The sequence below is a fragment of the Crocuta crocuta genome, unplaced genomic scaffold, assembly GCF_008692635.1.
Source record: "Crocuta crocuta isolate KB4526 unplaced genomic scaffold, BGI_CrCroc_1.0 scaffold39, whole genome shotgun sequence".
NCBI lineage: Eukaryota > Metazoa > Chordata > Mammalia > Carnivora > Hyaenidae > Crocuta > Crocuta crocuta.
In genome coordinates this window covers 7271525-7289464 of record NW_027533334.1, presented here as the reverse complement: position 1 = coordinate 7289464, position 17940 = coordinate 7271525, and the positions used below count along the sequence as shown (strand labels likewise).

At 37.2% G+C, this 17940-nt stretch overlaps 1 protein-coding gene across 2 annotated transcripts in view; it reads left to right on the top strand.

Annotated features, from left to right (window-relative positions):
- The first annotated feature begins 818 nt into the window (after positions 1–818).
- Positions 819–17940, top strand: part of VPS13B (vacuolar protein sorting 13 homolog B) — a 761997-nt gene continuing 744875 nt past the window's right edge. For both annotated transcript variants that reach the window (XM_077748161.1, XM_077748160.1), the window contains exons 1-3: positions 819–890; positions 1315–1493; positions 14592–14735. In XM_077748161.1, coding sequence (XP_077604287.1) covers positions 1347–1493; positions 14592–14735 — 291 coding nt within the window. In that variant the 5' untranslated portion in view covers positions 819–890; positions 1315–1346. The remainder of the gene's footprint in view (positions 891–1314; positions 1494–14591; positions 14736–17940) is intronic.

Sequence of the window (17940 nt, the reverse complement as noted above, 5' to 3'; positions counted from 1 at the left end):
AAACTCTTGAATTCATTCCTTATCATCTATTTCTTTTCATTTTCTCTCTAGGAATTTTATATCTTTCTTCCTGTTGATATTCCCTAAAGTTTTCGGAAGCCCCACAGCCCACTGCAATCCAATCTTCTTTTTGGCCCTTCCTTTTGCACCCACATCAGCAAAGTTAGGGAGACTCATTGCAGACCGCTGCTTTGCCAAAGAACGCGAGGGTTTGTCCACACGTTTGGTCAAAATACATTCCTCTAAATTACACATCCTAATTCCTCTAATTTTCCTCCTTTCCTACAGCAAGTGAACCTCGGCTCGAAATTTAAATCCGCCTCCGCCGCCTCCAACACCTCGCTGCTCCTACCTGCGGCCTTCTTGCCACCGCCCTGCCCACTGAACCCAAGTTCCTCTCCCCAGGCCATCCGTTTCCCAAGAAAAACAACAGTCACTTGTTTTTCAGGGCTTTGAACACGGGTACCCGCTTTCTTCCTCCCCAAGGCCCTCCGTACTTCCCCACCCCGACACGACCTCGACCGCCCGCACCCGCTTTCCCTCGGAGCGCCACTTCCGGACCGCCGGTGTCTCCTCTTTACCGGTCCGCCCACCTTCCCCGCGCATTTTCTAGAGCTTTGTCTTAAAACCCCGGCGGGGTCGAAGCGGGCCGCAAGCTATCCCAGCACGAGAGGTCTCCTAGAAGACGCACTCAGTGGCTGCGCCAGCCTGCGAACTCCGGCCCCGCTGCGGAGTCGAGCGGTGGCGGTGGCGGGACAGTTTGTTTTGAGCACCGAAGGGGCAACACCCGGAAGTGGCTCCGTACCGGAGCTGCGCCGCCGCGACCGCCGGGGGCGGGTGCCGGGTGCCGGGTACTGGGTGGTGGAGGGGACGCCACGGTACTTTTTGGCGTAAGTGTCAGCGGAGGGTGCAGTACGGCCCCGGGGCTGGAGCCCCTGGTTCCCGTCCTGGTTCTACGGTGGTAGATCCGGCTGGGTTCCTGGAGGCGAGGGCCTCGTGGGGGCTGCTGGGCTGGAGAGGGTNCGAAGGGGATCCCGCTCGCTTCATTCTCCCACTCCCGGGGATTCGCTCTCTTCACTTCAACCCTGTCCCTCCCACCCTTCGCCAGGCGAGTTGAGGGGAGTTACACTAGTGAGGAAGTCGCGGCTGGAGGAGAGCGTCCACTTGTTCTTTTTCGGCTTCTGGGAGGAGGCGAGCGGCTGGTTTGGTGGGGACTGTTGCTTTTCGGCCTTTTCAACCCCTCCCGAGAAATGCTCTTTCTTTGGCTGCACCGCCGACTCAGTTACTTCTCATGTTTGCCTTTACCCCCTCCAGCTTCTGACTTTGACTCCTCTGCACCTTGAAAGATGCTGGAGTCCTATGTGACTCCAATTTTAATGAGCTATGTGAATCGCTACATCAAGAATTTAAAACCGTCAGATCTACAGCTTTCACTATGGGGTGGAGACGTGGTTCTCAGCAAGCTCGAGTTAAAGTTGGATGTGCTGGAACAGGTAAGCTGTGTAGCTGTCATTACCTGGAAACATTTACAGCTTGTTTAGCAATTATCCGTTGTTTCCTGCACTTCGGCTTTATGCTTTAAAAACTTAAATGTTCTGCTGAAGTATTTTGTTACCCTGAAACTACAGACCTTTCTTTACAGAAGTCTTTTTCATGGCTTGTTAGAATTGGATTCCCAAAAGGTGCCACAACAGATTGGAAAAACAGTTTCATTGTTCTTGTATGAATTGTTCAGTGTATTTACTTAATCCTCAAGCATTACCGGATATGCTAATATACATTGCTGAGATCCTGAATGAAGCTGGAAAATATGACATTGCCATTCTCCTTTTTTGGGGAATGGAAGGATCAGAAAGATAGTAAGAAAGTTCTGTCTCCTAGTAGGAAGGATGACATTACCGGGGGCATCTTCAGAGAATTGAGTAAACCTAGATTGAGAAAGCCTGCAAAATTAAAAACTTCTTTGTTATTCACTTTTTAGGTCTCTTTTTCTTTTGGCTTGAGATTGGTCTAATGTAAATGAACTGTAATTTTAAATTTCATATATTAATCCATTGAGTACATTTATTACTAACATATGCTAGGCAACTCTCTTAGGCTCTGGGATACAAAAATTATCTGTGGAAACTCAGAAGAGCCAGACCAACTGCTTTCTAGGAGATAAGGGAAGTCCTTTTTTTTTTAAGCATTAGTAAGGGATTTTATTTTATTTTTTAAATTAAAAAGTAAAAATATCAATAAGTATTATTGAAAGTTCAAATTATATGCAAAAGATATTAAGTAAAAAAGTCTTTTCTACTCCCACTATCTAGAGCTATCCACTATTAGCACTTTTATTTGGATATTTTCAGACATTTTCCCATGCATATATCTATGCAGTTGTCATTATGCATAGGAGATAAGGGAAGTCTTTTATTAAAACATTTTTTTTTTAAGGTTTTTTTAATTTATTTCTAGAGAGAGAGAGAGCGTGAGCAGGGGAGGGTCAGAGAGAGAGGGAGTCACAGACTGAAACAGGCTCCAGGCTCTGAGCTGGCAGTCAGCACAGAGCCCGACGCGGGGCTCGAACCCACGAACCGTGAGATCATGACCTAAGCGAAAGTCGGACGCTTAACTGACTAAGCCACCCAGGCGCCCCTAAAACATTTTTTAAAATGTTTATTTTTTAGAGAAGAGAGTGACAGTGTGAGCAGGGGAGGGGCAGAGAAGGAGACACAGAACTGAAGTAGGCTCCAGGCTCTGAGCTCTTAGCACAGAGCACGATGCGGGGCTTGAACTCACAAGCTGTGAGATCATGAACTGAGCTGAAGTCGGACACTTAACCGACTGAGCCACCCAGACGCCCCCAAGAGAAGTTTTAATCTGATGGTGAAAGTTAATAATATTTATATTCTGCTGCTTCCTGTATTATTGAATAATCTAGAGTTATCACTAAGAAATAATACGCTTGGTTCCCTTCCCTTTCTATCCAAGGTTATTTTAATATTTTCATTTTTTAAACAAAAGCACAAGTCCTAAGTATTCAGCTCTGTTTTTATGTATGTATACACCTGTGTAACTGCTAATTTGATCAAGAAATAGAATATTCCCTGGGCACCTGGATAGCTCAATTGATTGAGCATGGGGCTCTTGATTATGGTTCCTGTCATGATCTCATGGTTGTGGATTGAGCTTCCCCCACCATCGGGCTGGAGCACCGAGCCTGCTTGCAGTTCTCTCTCTTGGCTCTTTCCCTGCTTGCTTGTGTGCCCTTTTCCTCAAAATAAAGAAATAAACATTAAAAGAAAATGTTTCCTGCACCCTGAATGGCTCCCCTTTGCAAATCAGGATCTCTATCCCTAAAACAGGTGACTATTATTCTGACTTGTATATACCCAGAGAAGTTTACCTGGTCCTTGAACCTTAGTAAATTGGAATCACATGTGTCTGGCTATTTTCGTTTGACTTTATGGCTCAGGTCAGCCGGTGTTGTTGCAGGAGCTGTGGTTGGTTCTTTGTATTGCCTTGTATATTCTGTTGCCTAAAGATTCACAATTTATTTTTCCATTGATGTACAGGTGGCTGTTATTCTGACGTCCATATACACAGAAGTTTACTTGTTCTTGAACCCTAATTAATTGGAATCACATGTGTATGGCTGTTGACTTGATGGCTAAGGTCAATCCATGTTGCAGGAACTGTAATTCTTTGTATTGTCTTGTAGTATTCCATTGGCTAAAGATTCACAATTTATTTTTCCATTGGTGTACATTGGGATACTTTCTACTTTTGGCTATTATGAAGAAAGCTCTTGTGAACATTCTTGTACATGTATTTTGGTGGACATAGGTATTAACTTTCCCTTAGGTAGGTATATATCTACAACTTTGGATACTGCCAAATAGCTTTCCGAAGTGGTTTTTATTAATTTACATTCTCACCAACAGTGTACGAGAGGTCCAGTTACTTTGAATTTTTGCTATTACTTGGCATGTTTGTTATTTTAATTTTTGCCTTTCTGGTGGGTGTGTAGTGGTGTCTCAGTTTAAATTTGCATTTCCTGGGGTGCCTGGGTGGCCCTGTTGGTTAAGCATCTGAATTGGGCTCAGGTCATGATCTTACGGTTAGTGCATTTGAGCCTTGTGAGGCTCTGTACTGATAGCTTAGAGACTGGAGCCTGCTTCAGATTCTCTCTCTCTCTCTCTCTCTTTCTCTGCCCCTCCCTCCGCTGCTCGAATGTGCTTTCTCTCTCTCAAAAGTAAATAATAAAAAAATTAAAAAAAAATTGCACTTCCCTAATGATTAATGATGTTGAGCACATTTTACGTGCTGCTTATGGCTATTTGGATATACTTCTTTGTAAAGCTTTTATTCTTTTGCCTTTAAAAAAATTGGGTTTTCTTTTTTTGAAATTGATGTGTAGGGGTTCTCTACATATTTTGGAAAGGAGTCCTTTGCCAGCTGTGTTTTGCAATATCTTCTCCCAGTCTGTGGCTTGTCTTTTTCGTCTCTTAAAGTTATCTTTGGGTGAATAGAAGCTTATAATTTCATTGAAATCTAAGTTTTCAGTCTTTTCCTTTGTCTTGTTTAAGAAATATTTGTGGGGCACCTGGGTGGCTCAGTCAATTAAGTGTCCGACTTCAGCTCAGGTCATGATCTCACAGTTTGTGGGTTTGAGCCCCGTGTCGGGCTCTGTGCTGATGGCTAGCTCAGAGCCTGGAGCCTGCTTCAGATTCTGTGTCTCCCTCTCTCTCTGACCCTCCCCTGCTCATGCTGTCTCTCTCTCTCTCTCACTCTCTCACAGAAATAAATAAAGAACGTTAAAAAATTTGCTTATTCTGGGAACATGAAGACATTATCTTGTTTTCTTTTTTGTTTTTTTTTTTTTTGGGGGGGGAGTGATTTTTATTTTAATCACCCCATGCTTATCATGATGAATACAGTCCTTAATCCCTATCACCTATCTCCCCCATCCCCTACTCCCTTCTCTGGTAACCATTAGTTTATTCTCTAGTTAAGAGTCTGTTAATTGGTTTGCCTCTCTTTTCCTTCTGTGCTCTTTTTGTTTCTTAAATTCCACATATCAGTGATGTCATATGGTATTTGTCTCTCTTTGACTGACTGATTTTGATTAACATATATACTCTGGCTCCATCAGCGTCCTTGCAGATGGCAAGATTTCATTCCTTTGATGGCTGAGTAATATTCCATTGTGTGTATATACACACACATTGCTTCTTTATCCATTCATCTATTTATGGAAATTTGTGCTATTTCTGTAATTTGGCTATTGTTCACAATGCTGCTATAACCATCAGGAAGCCTGTATCCCTTTCCCTGATGATGAGTGATACTGAACATCTTTTTGTGTGCCTGTTGGCTGTCTGTATGTCATCTTTGGAGAAATGTCTTTTCAGGTCTTCTGCCCATTATTTGGATTACTTATTTTTTGGGTGTTGAGTTTGATAAGTTCTTTATAGATTTTGGATATTAACTCTTTATTGGAGGTCATTTGCAAGTATCTTCTCCCATTCTGTAGGCTGCCTTTTAGTATTGTTGGTTGTTTTCTTCACTATGTAGAAGCTTTTTATTTTAAGTTCCAATAGTTGTGCTTTTGTTTCCCTTGCCTCTGGAGACCTGACTAGAAATAAGTTGCTATGGCTAAGTCAAAGAAGTTACTGCTGTATTCTCCTCTAGGATTTTTATGTTTTCTAGTCTCACATTTAGATCTTTAATCCATTTTGAATTTATTTTTGTGTATGGTATAAGTGGTCCGGTCTCATTGTTTTGCATATTGCTGTTCGCTTCTTTCCTTTTAGAAGCTTTGTTTTCTTTGAGTTATCTAACATTAATTTTTCTCTAAGTGTGAAGTAGAGGTCAAGATGTACTTTTTTTCCTTTGACCCTTAATTGATTCACACCACTTGTTGAACCATACTTTTTCTATTGACATATATTAAGTCTTGGTTGCAAATCAGGCTGTTAGATGTATGTGGATTTATTTCTAAGGTCTGTATCTGCTCTGTAGCCCATTTGTATATTCTTGTGTTACTGTCATACTGTCTTTTATTGTAAATTTTGGTATCGTCTAGTGTAATTTGTGAGACTTTGTTCTTTTTTCCTTGTCATAACTGTTGCAAGTCCTTTGCATTTCTATATACATTTAATTTCAAGTTGCAAATTTTAGAGTTCTCAAAGGGGAAACCCACTGACATTTTTGTTGAGGTTACATCAACTCAGTAGATTACTCTGGGAGGAATTAACCTTAACACATATTGTATTGACCTAGTATTGAGTTTTTAAATCCATATATAGAACACTGCTTTCTGTGTTTTTTAGGTCTTCAGGTTTTTTTCAGCAATGATTTGAAGTTTTCTGAGGGGCTTTGCACATATATCTTTAAACATGATCTTTTTGTTATAAGCAGCATTTAAAAAGATTCTCCATTTTCTTTTTTTTTTTTTAATGTTTTATTTATTTCTAGGAGAGAGAGAGAGAGACAGCGTGAGCAGGGGAGGGTCAGAGAGAGAGGGAGTCACAGACTGAAACAGGCTCCAGGCTCTGAGCTGGCAGTCAGCATGAACTGCGAGATCATGACCCAAGCGAAAGTCGGACGCTTAACCGACTAAGCCACCCAGGTGCCCCCAAAATTCTCCATTTTCTAAAATACAAATCAAAACCACAATGAAATATCACCTCCTCCCTGTCAGAGTGGCTAAAATTAATAACTCCGGAAACAACAGATGTTGGCAAGGATGTAGAGATAGGGGAACACTTTTGCACTGTTGGTAGGAATGTAGACTGGTGCAGTTACTCTGGCAAACTGTATGGAGGTTCCTCAAAAAAATTAAAAATAGAACTATATCCTATGACCCAGCAATAAAAGCTAGACATTTATTTCAAAGGATACAAAAATGCTGATTCGAAGGGGCACTTGTACCCCAGTGTTTATAGAAGCACTATCAGCAATAGGCAAATTATGGAAAGAGCCCAATTGTCCATTGACTGATGAATGGATAAAGATGTGATGTGTGTGTGTGTTGTGTGTGTGTGTGTGTGTGTGTATGGAATATTACTCAGCTTTTTCTTTGTTTTCTTAGAGCTTTATGGTTTTAGCTCTTACATTTAGGTCTTTGATTCATCTTTTTAAAAAAAAAATTCAATGTTTTATTTTTGAAAGAGAGAGAGACAGCGCGATCAGGGGAGGGTCAGGGAGAGAGGGAGATATAGAATCTGAAGCAAGCTCCAGGCTCTGGGCTAGCTGTCAGCACAGAGCACGATGCAGGGCTCGAACCCACAAACTGTGAGATCATGACCTGAGCCGAAGTTGGATGCTTAACCGACTGAGCCACCCAGGTGCCCCTGATTCATCTTAAGTTTTGTATATGGCATAAGGATCTAACTTCATTTATTTCTATAAATCCAGTTTTACCAATACCATTTGTTGAGGTCCTTTCCTGTTGAATGGTCTTGGCACCCTTCTTGAACATCACCTGGCCTTAGATTGGAAGGTTTATTTCTGGGCTCTCAATGCAATTCCCCTGGTGGTTTGTATGTTTGTCTTTATATCAGTATCACTTTGTTTTGATTATCATAACTTTGTAGTAAGTTTTGAAATCAGGAAGTGTGTAATCTCCCAACTTTGTTCTTTTTTTTTTTTTTAATTTTTTTTAATGTTTTATTTATTTCTAGGAGAGAGAGAGAGAGAGAGACAGCATGAGCAGGGGAGGGTCAGAGAGAGAGGGAGTCACAGACTGAAACAGGCTCCAGGCTCTGAGCTGGCAGTCAGCACAGAGCCCGACGCGGGGCCCGAACCCACGAACTGCAAGATCATGAACTAAGCGAAAGTCGGTCGCTTAACCGACTAAGCCACCCAGGCGCCCCTGTTCTTTTATTAGTTTTTTAAATGTTAGGAAAAATGAGTTATGGAGTCATGTGGGTCAGGAGTTTTCTCAGTTTGGAAAGTTTTAAATTCTTGATTTACTTTCTTTAACAGATATAGGACTTTTTAGATTTTCATCTCTTTTCTTAGTTTTGGTTAGTTATGTTTTTCAGTGAATTTCTCCATTTCTTCAAAATCAGAGATCAGCAAACAATGGGCCCGCTTTTGTAAGTAGCATTTTATTGGAGCACAGCTATTTTCATTTGTTTACATGTTAACTGTGGCTGCTTTTGCAAACTACAATGGGAGACTTGAGTAGATGGGACAGAGAGTGCATGGCTTGCAAACACTTAAAATATACACTTTCTGGGCCTTACTGAAAAAGTTTTCTTAACCCTGATCAAAACTGTCTTAAGTAAAGCCATGAAGTTGGTTTTTGTGGCCCGGTTTAAAGTTGACTCAATTAAAAAAAAACAAAACAAAACCTATGATCTGTTATAATATCCTTTTTTCCTTACTGATACTGGTGATTTGTATTTTCTTCCTCAGTATTGTTGGGGTTTTATAATTTTATCTGCATAGAACTTTGATTTTTCTATTTTTTTCCTGCTGTCTTTGTCATGGAATTTTTTATTCTGCCTTTTTTTTATACCTGAGCTGAAATCAAAAGAGTCGGACACTTAACCAGCTGAGCCCTCTTTACTACTTTAAGTAGATATTTTTTAGTGTTTCATTTTACTTCCTTTAATTTTCACATTATTTTTATTTAGTAGTTGCTCAAAGGATTATAATATGCATCCAAATTTTTACAGTCTATTTGAGATTAATGCTAAATTTGTTACAATAAGACAAACTTTCTCCATTATAGCTCCATTTCTTCCCTCTTTGTACTCTTATGAATTGCATCTTTGTTATAATCTCAACAGTACAATTTTATAATTCTGTTTTAGGGAATGGCCTGTTACATCAGGAGAAAAATTTATAGTGTCCTTTAATGATTATCTAGGTAAAATAACATTCATTGATGTTTTTTGTGTGGATTTGAATTCCCATCTGATATTCCTCCCTTCAGTCTGATGAACTTTTAGTATTTTGTCAGCAGTGAATTAGCAGAGTGTTTGTTTATTTGGGTATTCCTTTATTTTGCCTACACTTTTGAAGAATACTTTTGCTGGATATGGAATTCATGGTTGATAAGTTTTTATTTTTTATTAAATTTTTTATTTTTTTATGTCTTTATTTTATTTTGAGAGAGCGAGAGGAGGAGGGAGGGAGGGGCAGAGGGAGAGGGAGACACAGAATCTGAAGCAGGCTTCAGGCTCTGAGCTGTCAGCACAGAGTCCCATGCAGGGCTCGAACCCATAGACTGTGAGACGCTTAACCGACTCAGCTACTGAGGCACCCCCAGGTTTTAATTGTTTTAAATTTTCCTCTCACTACTGTCTTGCCACTATTGTTTGTAATGAGAAGTGAGCTATTTTGTTTCTTATTTCAAGATTTTCTTTTTGTCTCTGGCTTTCAACATTTTGTGTGTGGTATGTCTGGGTGTGGATTTTCTAATTTTTTTTTTTTTTTGTTGGTTGATGGTGAGTTCTTTTAGTGAATATTTGATTTTATTTACTGTATTTTTCAGTCCCTTAATTTCTATTTGGTTGTTCTTGGTCATTTCTGTCTCATTGATGTTTTCTGTCTGATGAACCATTGTCTTCTGTTCCTTGAATTATATAAATATAGTTTCCTTTTTTTTTAAAAACATATTTATAATAGATGTTTTGAAGTTTTTGTGAACTAAGTCCTACAATTGACTATCTTCAGAGACAGTTTCTATTTACTTTGTATACTTTTCATGTTTCATAATTTTTTGTTAAACTGGACATTTTAGATAGCAAGTTGTAGCAACTCTGAATTCTGATTTCCTCTAGCTCTTATGTTGTTGATTTATTTCTTTAGTCACTTGCCTGAGCTACATTTGTGGTGTTCCCCCTATAATGTGTGGCCTCTAACGTTGGTATTCTTCCTCTCCATATCACCTAATACTTTGTGTTTTCAACCCTGGTTTCCTATGGGTTACCCTGGGTTGCTATAGCTTAGTCATCAGCTAGTGATTGGCTAGGGGCTGTTTAAACCTTTGAACCAGTAATTTTTCTACTCTTTGGCATGGGACATATACATAGACCGGATAATGTTCTCAATTCTGGGAGTTCATAAGTCTGATCCTGTGTGTGTGTGTGTGTGTGTGTGTATGTATAGACGTGTATATGTGTATATAAATATGAACATATATGTATATTTAACTTACTGGATTTACATGGCTTCTTGGTCAACCATGAATGAGTAGCTTGTTAGTTCTCTGTCCTCTGAGTAAGCACAACATGGCAAATGCATGTCACTTTCCAGACTATCTGGGATATGTGAAATCACAGCTAGGCCATCTTTGACTATTTTGTTCTCATGATCTCTATGTTAATTTTCTTTCAGGTATGCTGTTTTGTTGCTTGTACCAACAAATATTGTGACCGGAGGCTAGACTTCCCTATTGCCTTTGATTTTTCTGTTATTTTTAACAACTTTGTCCATTTTTGTTATTGCTTTTTGGAAAGAGGATTTGCCAGCTTCTTAACATAATTCTTGAAGTTCTGTATTCATTTTTATTTTGTAGTAGAAAGCGTATAACATAAAATTTACCATCTTAACCATTTTAACCAGTTTTAAGTATTACAGTGTTAATTTACTATATGCACATTGTTGTTGGACAGATCTCCGGAACTTTTTCATCTTTCAAAACTTGAAACTCGATACCCATTTAACAACAATTTCCATTTTCCTCCCCATCCCCTTGCAGCCCCTGGCAACCACAATTTTACTTTCTAAGATTTTGGCTACTTTAGATACCTTATGTAAGTAGAATCCTACAGTGTTGGTCTTTTTGTGACTGGCTTATTTCACTTAGCATAATGTCTTCAACATGTTCATGTTGTAGCACAAGACAGAATTTTCTCATTTGAAGATTGTATTTGGTTCTATATACCACATTTTCTTTATCCATTTATCTTTCAGTGGGCATTTAGACTGCTTCCACCTCTTGACTATTGTGAATAATGCTGCAATGACCATGGTCGTGCAAGTATCTTTTTGAGATCCTGATTTCAGTTCTTTTTGGTACATACTCAGAACTGATTTTAGATAGAAATTCTATTTAAAAATTTTTGAGGAACTTCCATAACATTTTCTTTACATTTTTACCAATAGGACATAAAAGTTCCAATTTCTCCACATACTTGCTAACACTTGTTATGTTTTGTTTTTTGATCGTGGTCATTCTAATAGGTATGAGATGGTAGGTCATGGTGGTTTTGATTTGCATTTCCCTGGTTAGTGATGTTGAACATCTTTTCATATATTTTACTAGTTGGCCATTTGTATGTATCCTTTTCAGAAATGTCTATTCAGTCTACATGGCCAACAGACACATGAAACGATGCTCAGCGTCACTCATCAGGGAAATACAGATCAATACCACACTGAGAAAACACTTCACGCCAGTCAGAGTGGCTAAAATGAGCAAATAAGGAGACTGNGGAAGAATGGGGAGAGGGAGGGAGGCAAACGAGGAGAGACTCTTGAATGCTGAGAACAAACTGAGGGCTCATGGGGGTGGAGGAGAGGGGAAGGGGGGTGATAGGCATGGAGGAGGGCTGCATGGGATGAGCAATGTGTATTATGTGGAAACCAACTTGACAATAAACTAAGAAAAAAAGAAATGTCTATTCAGTTATTTATCCATTTAAAAAATATTTATTTTGGGGGAGAGAGAGAGAGAGAAAGGGAGAGAGAATCCCAAGCAGGCTCAGTGCCATCAGCATAGCCACAAACCGTGAGATCATGGCCTGACCTGAGATCAAGAGTCCCGACGCTTAACCGACTGAGCCACACAGGCAGCCTGGTCATTTACTCATTAAAAAATGTTTAAGATTTTATTTTTTAAATACTTATTTTTAGAGAGAGAGAGACAGATTTTTGAGAGCGAGAGAGATAGTGTGCGAGACTGTGAGAGACAGATTTTTGAGAGACAGAGACAGACGGAGCGAGAGACAGAGCGAGAGACAGCGAGAGAGAGCGGGAGCGAGAGAGAGCGGGAGCGAGAGAGAGCGAGCGAGAGAGACAGACAGAGAGAGAGAGACAGAGAGAGAGAGAGACAGAGAGAGAGACAGAGAGAGAGGGACCGAAGATCCAAAGCAGGCTCTGTGTTGACAGCAGAGAGCCCAGTGTGGGGCTTCAACTCAAAAACTGCAAGATCATGTCCTTGGCTGAAGTCAGAGGCATAACTGATGGAGCCGTCCAGGCACCCCGTCCATTTTTAGAAGGATTACTTTTTGTTGTTTCAGATATTAACCCCTCATTGGATACATGGTTTACAAAAATTTTCTCCCATACCAAAGGTTGCTTTTTCACTCTCTTGAATGTTTTTCTTTGCTGCCTGAAGGTTTAAGATTTGTCTATTTGCTTTTGTTGCTTGTTAAATTTAAGGCATGTCTATTTTGAATATTTTAGAATATTTTGTGATAGCCTACCTAGAATTAGATTTTTGAGAACAATTCAACCAACCCTCTTAAATTGTTACTAATATTCTTTGTGCAGTCATAGATGTTCTGGTTTTAGGAATGGGTTTTTCACAATGTATTTCTTAATGGTTACAAGTGAATAAAATACTTTAAAGTTGCACAATATACCTTGAAAAATAAAAGGAGTGAAAATTGTTTATATATAGTTACACTAAGGATGGTTTATTATAATATTTGTGTTTTGTCTTTTACAAGACATAAATGTATGTTTTTATCACAGTTTACATAGTTTATATAGTTAATCTGTTTATATAGTTACATTAAGGATGGTTTATTATAATATTTGTGTTTTGTCTTTTACAAGACATAAATGTATTCTCATTTATCAGAGTTCTGATGAAGAAATGGAAATGATCTTATAGTCAGATGATTAATAAATGTTTAACTTCAACTGGATTTCCAACATGGGTGATATGGTTCAAAATTCCATGTTCAAATATAGAATGCTGCCTCTTGTGTTAGTGTTTTAGATAGTAGTTGATTAGTAGCATTCTGATGTTACTGAGGTCTTGATTCATGGGCTTTTTAAATATCTTAATGAGAAAATTCAGTTTGTACATATAAACTGTAAGTTTAGTAGCCATTTTACAAATATATCACTGTTACACAAGTGAGAAAGTGGTAGAGATGGCAGTATCATGGGCTCATTGTTAAAATAGATGCATAGCCAATGGAAAGTATTAAGTGCTCATAATGGAAGTATAGATGCAGTATAGTTGTGGTGAAGAGCAAGGGCATCATAGTTTCCAGTTTTGAGTCCTGATTTTCCAGAATGTGTCATTTTGGGCAGTTATTTGACCTTTAAGTGCCTAAGATTGTTTATTCGTAAAATGGGTAGAATAATAGTATTTACCTTTTAGGGCTGTTTCAAGGATTAAATAATTGTATGCAGGTAAAGTGCTTGGTAAACATTGTTTTAGACACTGATCAAAATATAATCTGTGCCAGTTGATTTCTACTTGAAATTACTGCATGTTTCAAATTAATAATGGCAAATACTTAAATTGTGACACACCACTAGAATAGTGTAGTAGAAATGGATTTTTAGTATTCTGTACCTGCAAGGAAAAAAAAACTTAGGAGGCTATACATGAGGCCCACATATTTGTTAAAGTAGTCAGCATTTTTATAATGATTACTCTTTGAGGAAGATAATATCCTAAGTGCTTTGGAAGATAATATCCTAAATTCTTTATGTAAATTCATTTCTTCCTCAGTGATACTGTTATGTAAATTTTACAGATAAAGAACAAGTTGCCCAGTGATTTGCTTTACTGCTTTGGTTTAACTATATTGCTGACTCTGGTGTTAAACTAAGTAGGTGGGCAGTTGTTGGATGAATGAATAATGTTTATCTTAACTTTCACAAATAGAAATAAAATAACTCAAAAAATGTGATTGATTATAATCTACATCCAATTTATTTTTTTTCTTTGTCGAAATTTGTAACAAATTTTATGCCAGTGAACCAAATTACTAATAAAAAGTGATTATGGTGACATTTATGTTTTCGTTTGTAACCTTTTTTCTAATGATAATGGAAACCAGTCAGAAAACATTTATATTTTATGACCAGATAGTATCAAGGTACAATCTTTAATTGCGTAGAGCTTAATACTTTATTTTTCAAGGTTAGTCAATTTTTACTTTTTTAGGTCACTCTCCTACCTCTAACTCCGCTCCCTCCATACCCTTTTAACTTGCCATACAATCCTGTTTTGTTAGTTTAAAACACGTTTTAAATACTTATTTTTAGATGGAGATTTTAAACAATATGCCATTCATTTATCTCAGTGCTGCTGACTGTTACGACTATTACAACCACTACCATTTTGAACCTTTATTATGTACCATGTATTGTATATTATAACCATTCAGCGGAAAAAGAAATGGAGACCCAGGCAGATTAAATAGCTTATTAAAAGTAAGTTGTATAATACATTTTTGTGGTGTATCATTAGCTGTAGTTTACATGCTATTTTGAGAGACATTATTCAACAAAAAGTAACAAATATTTTTGTTTTAGAAATTTCATTTCTCTTTTCAGAAAATAATTTGGATTTAGGATGAAAAAATTAAACACTAACTTTTAATATTTTGTGTTTTAAGGAATTGAAGTTACCATTCACTTTTTTAAGTGGACATATTCATGAGTTGAGGATCCATGTACCATGGACAAAACTTGGTTCAGAACCAGTGGTAATTACCATCAATACAATGGAATGCATTTTGAAACTTAAAGATGGAATACAGGTAAGAAGTTACTGAATCTAGGTGTTTATGTTAACCAATTTTAATAGTTATACTCTAGTGTTTGATATTTCTTTAACTTTTGGAATATGTCACCTTTTATCCAGAACTTACATGCACTTTTTCTCACCTACCTATTAAAGTAACATATTAATTGTGAAAGGGTGTTCTTAAATTTGGATAAAACATTCTAAACATACTAGTTTCACCTAATCTAATCATAACCATCACAGGGATCATGTAGATGGCTTATTATCTGTATCAACTAGATGTGGGACTTCATTGTGTCCAATTTTCAGGTGAAGATTGTTGAATTTTTGCAAAAGACCTGTGTGATTTTTTTTTTCTTTACATGACATTTTTTTTTTTTTGNTCAGCACAGAGCCCGACGTGGGGCTCGAACCCACGAACCATGAGATCATGACTTAAGCGAAAGTCAAACGCTTAACCGACTGAGCCACCCAGGCGCCCCTTACATGACGTTTCTAAATGTGATTAAAATTTCTCATTTTTTGAGATGAAAATGTATTGAATTTACCTTCATGTCAACATTTTTAAGTTTTTAGTTTAATTCTAGTTAATGTATGGTGTTGGTGTACACTGTAATAGTTTAACACTTACATACCACACCGTGTGCTCATCACAAGCACACCACCTTTTTCACCCATCACTTATTTCACTTATCCCCACCTCCCCTCTGGTAACCATTAGTTCTCTGTATTTTAGAATCTTTTTCTTGGTTTGCCTCTCTCTCTGTCTCTGTCTCTGTCTCTTTTTCCCTTTGGCTGGTTTGAACGGATAAAGAAGCTGTGATGTATATATACAGTGGAATCTTATTTACTCAGCCATCAGAAAGAATGAAATCTTGCCATTTGCACTGATGTGGGTAGAGCTAGAGAGTATTATGTGTAGCCAGATAAGTCAGGGAAAGGCAAATATCATATGATTTCACTCATATGTGGAATTTAAGAAACCTTCAAGTTTCATTGTGTGGAGTTTTGGCATCATAAGCTGATTTTTTTTTTTTCCTGATTTACCTCTTCTTTGACCCATCTAACATTTATTTTTAGTATTTTTTTCTTGTGAAGATGTAATACTGACTTTTATGAAGTTTCTAGCAAAAATTAATACAGAAAGCAAATGGGTCTGACACCAGCATATCATAAATTCTTTCATTTTCATTTTACAGAAAAGTAGTGTCTTTGATTTTTATTACTTTTTCCTTAGCCCATATTTAACTTTCAGGTTTAAAAAATGCTTTCTAGAACCAAATGAGTTGATGAGTATTATTAAATTGTTACATTTAAATTACTGATTTATTAGACGTTAAGGCAGTTTTAGTGTATCCTAAATATAACTTCAGTATCTGTGAAATTAAGGTTATTTATGATGTTAAAATCATTTCCTATTTTAAGAAGATACTTTGAGTTTCTTATCCATGCAGTGGGCTCCTCTTTTTTTCCTTTTATGAAATCTTTGATTCCAAACCTTTTCTTATCTAATTTAACTGATAGTTTCTGAAAGTAATTAGACTGATGCTATATTCCCATGAAAATTTATTTTGTAAACTTAAAATACATGGGGGATTGACTTAGAAATCTGTGAGATATATTACAACAAAGTTTTATTTTACATTTATATTTGGTAATTCTTAAATGGTTCTTAATCATCATCTGTTCCTGGAATTTAATTTTTTCTTTTAAGTCTGGACTTGGTTATACCACCCATGGAGTGCTCCATATTAAAAGAGAAAAAAAATCCAGACACTAAGTATTTTTTTCAATGGGAAGGTGGAAGTTTCAAGGCCAGATGTCCCATAAGAAACACATTTTAAAAGAGGCAAATTAGAACTAATTATAAAGGCTGCAGAAAAGATTTGTAACACATGACTTAGTGCAACCTAGAACTAATACTTGATATTGGACCATGCAGATGGCTACTGCAGGAATGATCAGATTTCCTGCTTGCATGGTATTTGAGACTTGAATTTTGTGGTGTGTACAGCAAAAGGTCAAGTGTCATGAATGTAAACTACTCTCAAAATAAGTATTTTTTGCAGATGTTTAAAATTTGAGGTAGAAAAGATTTTTGAAAATTATAGTTGACATTTGGACAAATTATTCAGCAATGTACATCCCCAGAGACTAATACTTAGGTTAGTGATTGGAATTAATTTTTCAGGAAGACCGTATAGATGAAACACATTTTTAAACAGTTTATTTTCCTATTTTAAGTTTTGATTAGTGTAGTAGGAAATTAAGGTAAAAATAACACATGTACTCGTAAGACTGAATGAGCCCATATTAAATTATTTCTAGTTATTACATTGTAGAGTAAAAATGAAGAAAAAAAAATACTTACTTTGTAAATACAATTAGTGTGTGATGGTTAAATGAAGGGATCGTTTATAGTTCTAGGTGTGAATCTGTTAAAAATACTATTGATATTTGAGAATGTAATAAAATATAACTTAAAAATTTAGAAATTTGAGGTCTAATTCAGAAAGGATCATCACAAAAATATAATATTGCTAACTGCCTTGGTAAGGCATGCCTAGTCAAGGTTTAATTCTATGAACATTTGTTGATTTCCTGTGCTTCAGTGCCTTGAAAAACCTTGCCAAGATATTTATACAATCTTCTAAGGAGACTTAGAAATAGAAATTTATAATGATGGAGGGTGATTCTAGTGATAATAGTTATACTGCCTTAACGTGTCTCTGTAAGTAGTTTTTTTTAGAGATTTTTTTTTTCCATTGAAAAGGTGACCCAAGTGGTTGTGTTTGGTAAAATAGAGGCCACCATGATATGTCCACACTGAATTATTTTAACATACAGATATTTCACTGAGAAAATATTTAGCTGTTTAAGAGTAAACGATCAATCTGTTGTCACCTTTAGATTTTTCAGATTTTGTTACTTGTTAACTGTTGTTTTTGTTTCGGACTTTAGATACAGAATTTGATTCATGACCTGTTGTCAGTAGTCCAGGACTGATTTGTTAGTTTAACTAGTTAACGCTAGTGTAATCCTATAAATATACATGATCCAGCCTTAACTAAATGCTCTATCCTTTTGCATATTCTTGCCTTTCAGCCTCTATGGGTCTCGTCTGTAAAATAGGGCAAGGCTTGCTACATAGTTCTTATTCTACAGTGTATATGCTTTCTTTGCTCATTGTATTAGTAGGTCTTGTTAAAAAAAGCTTC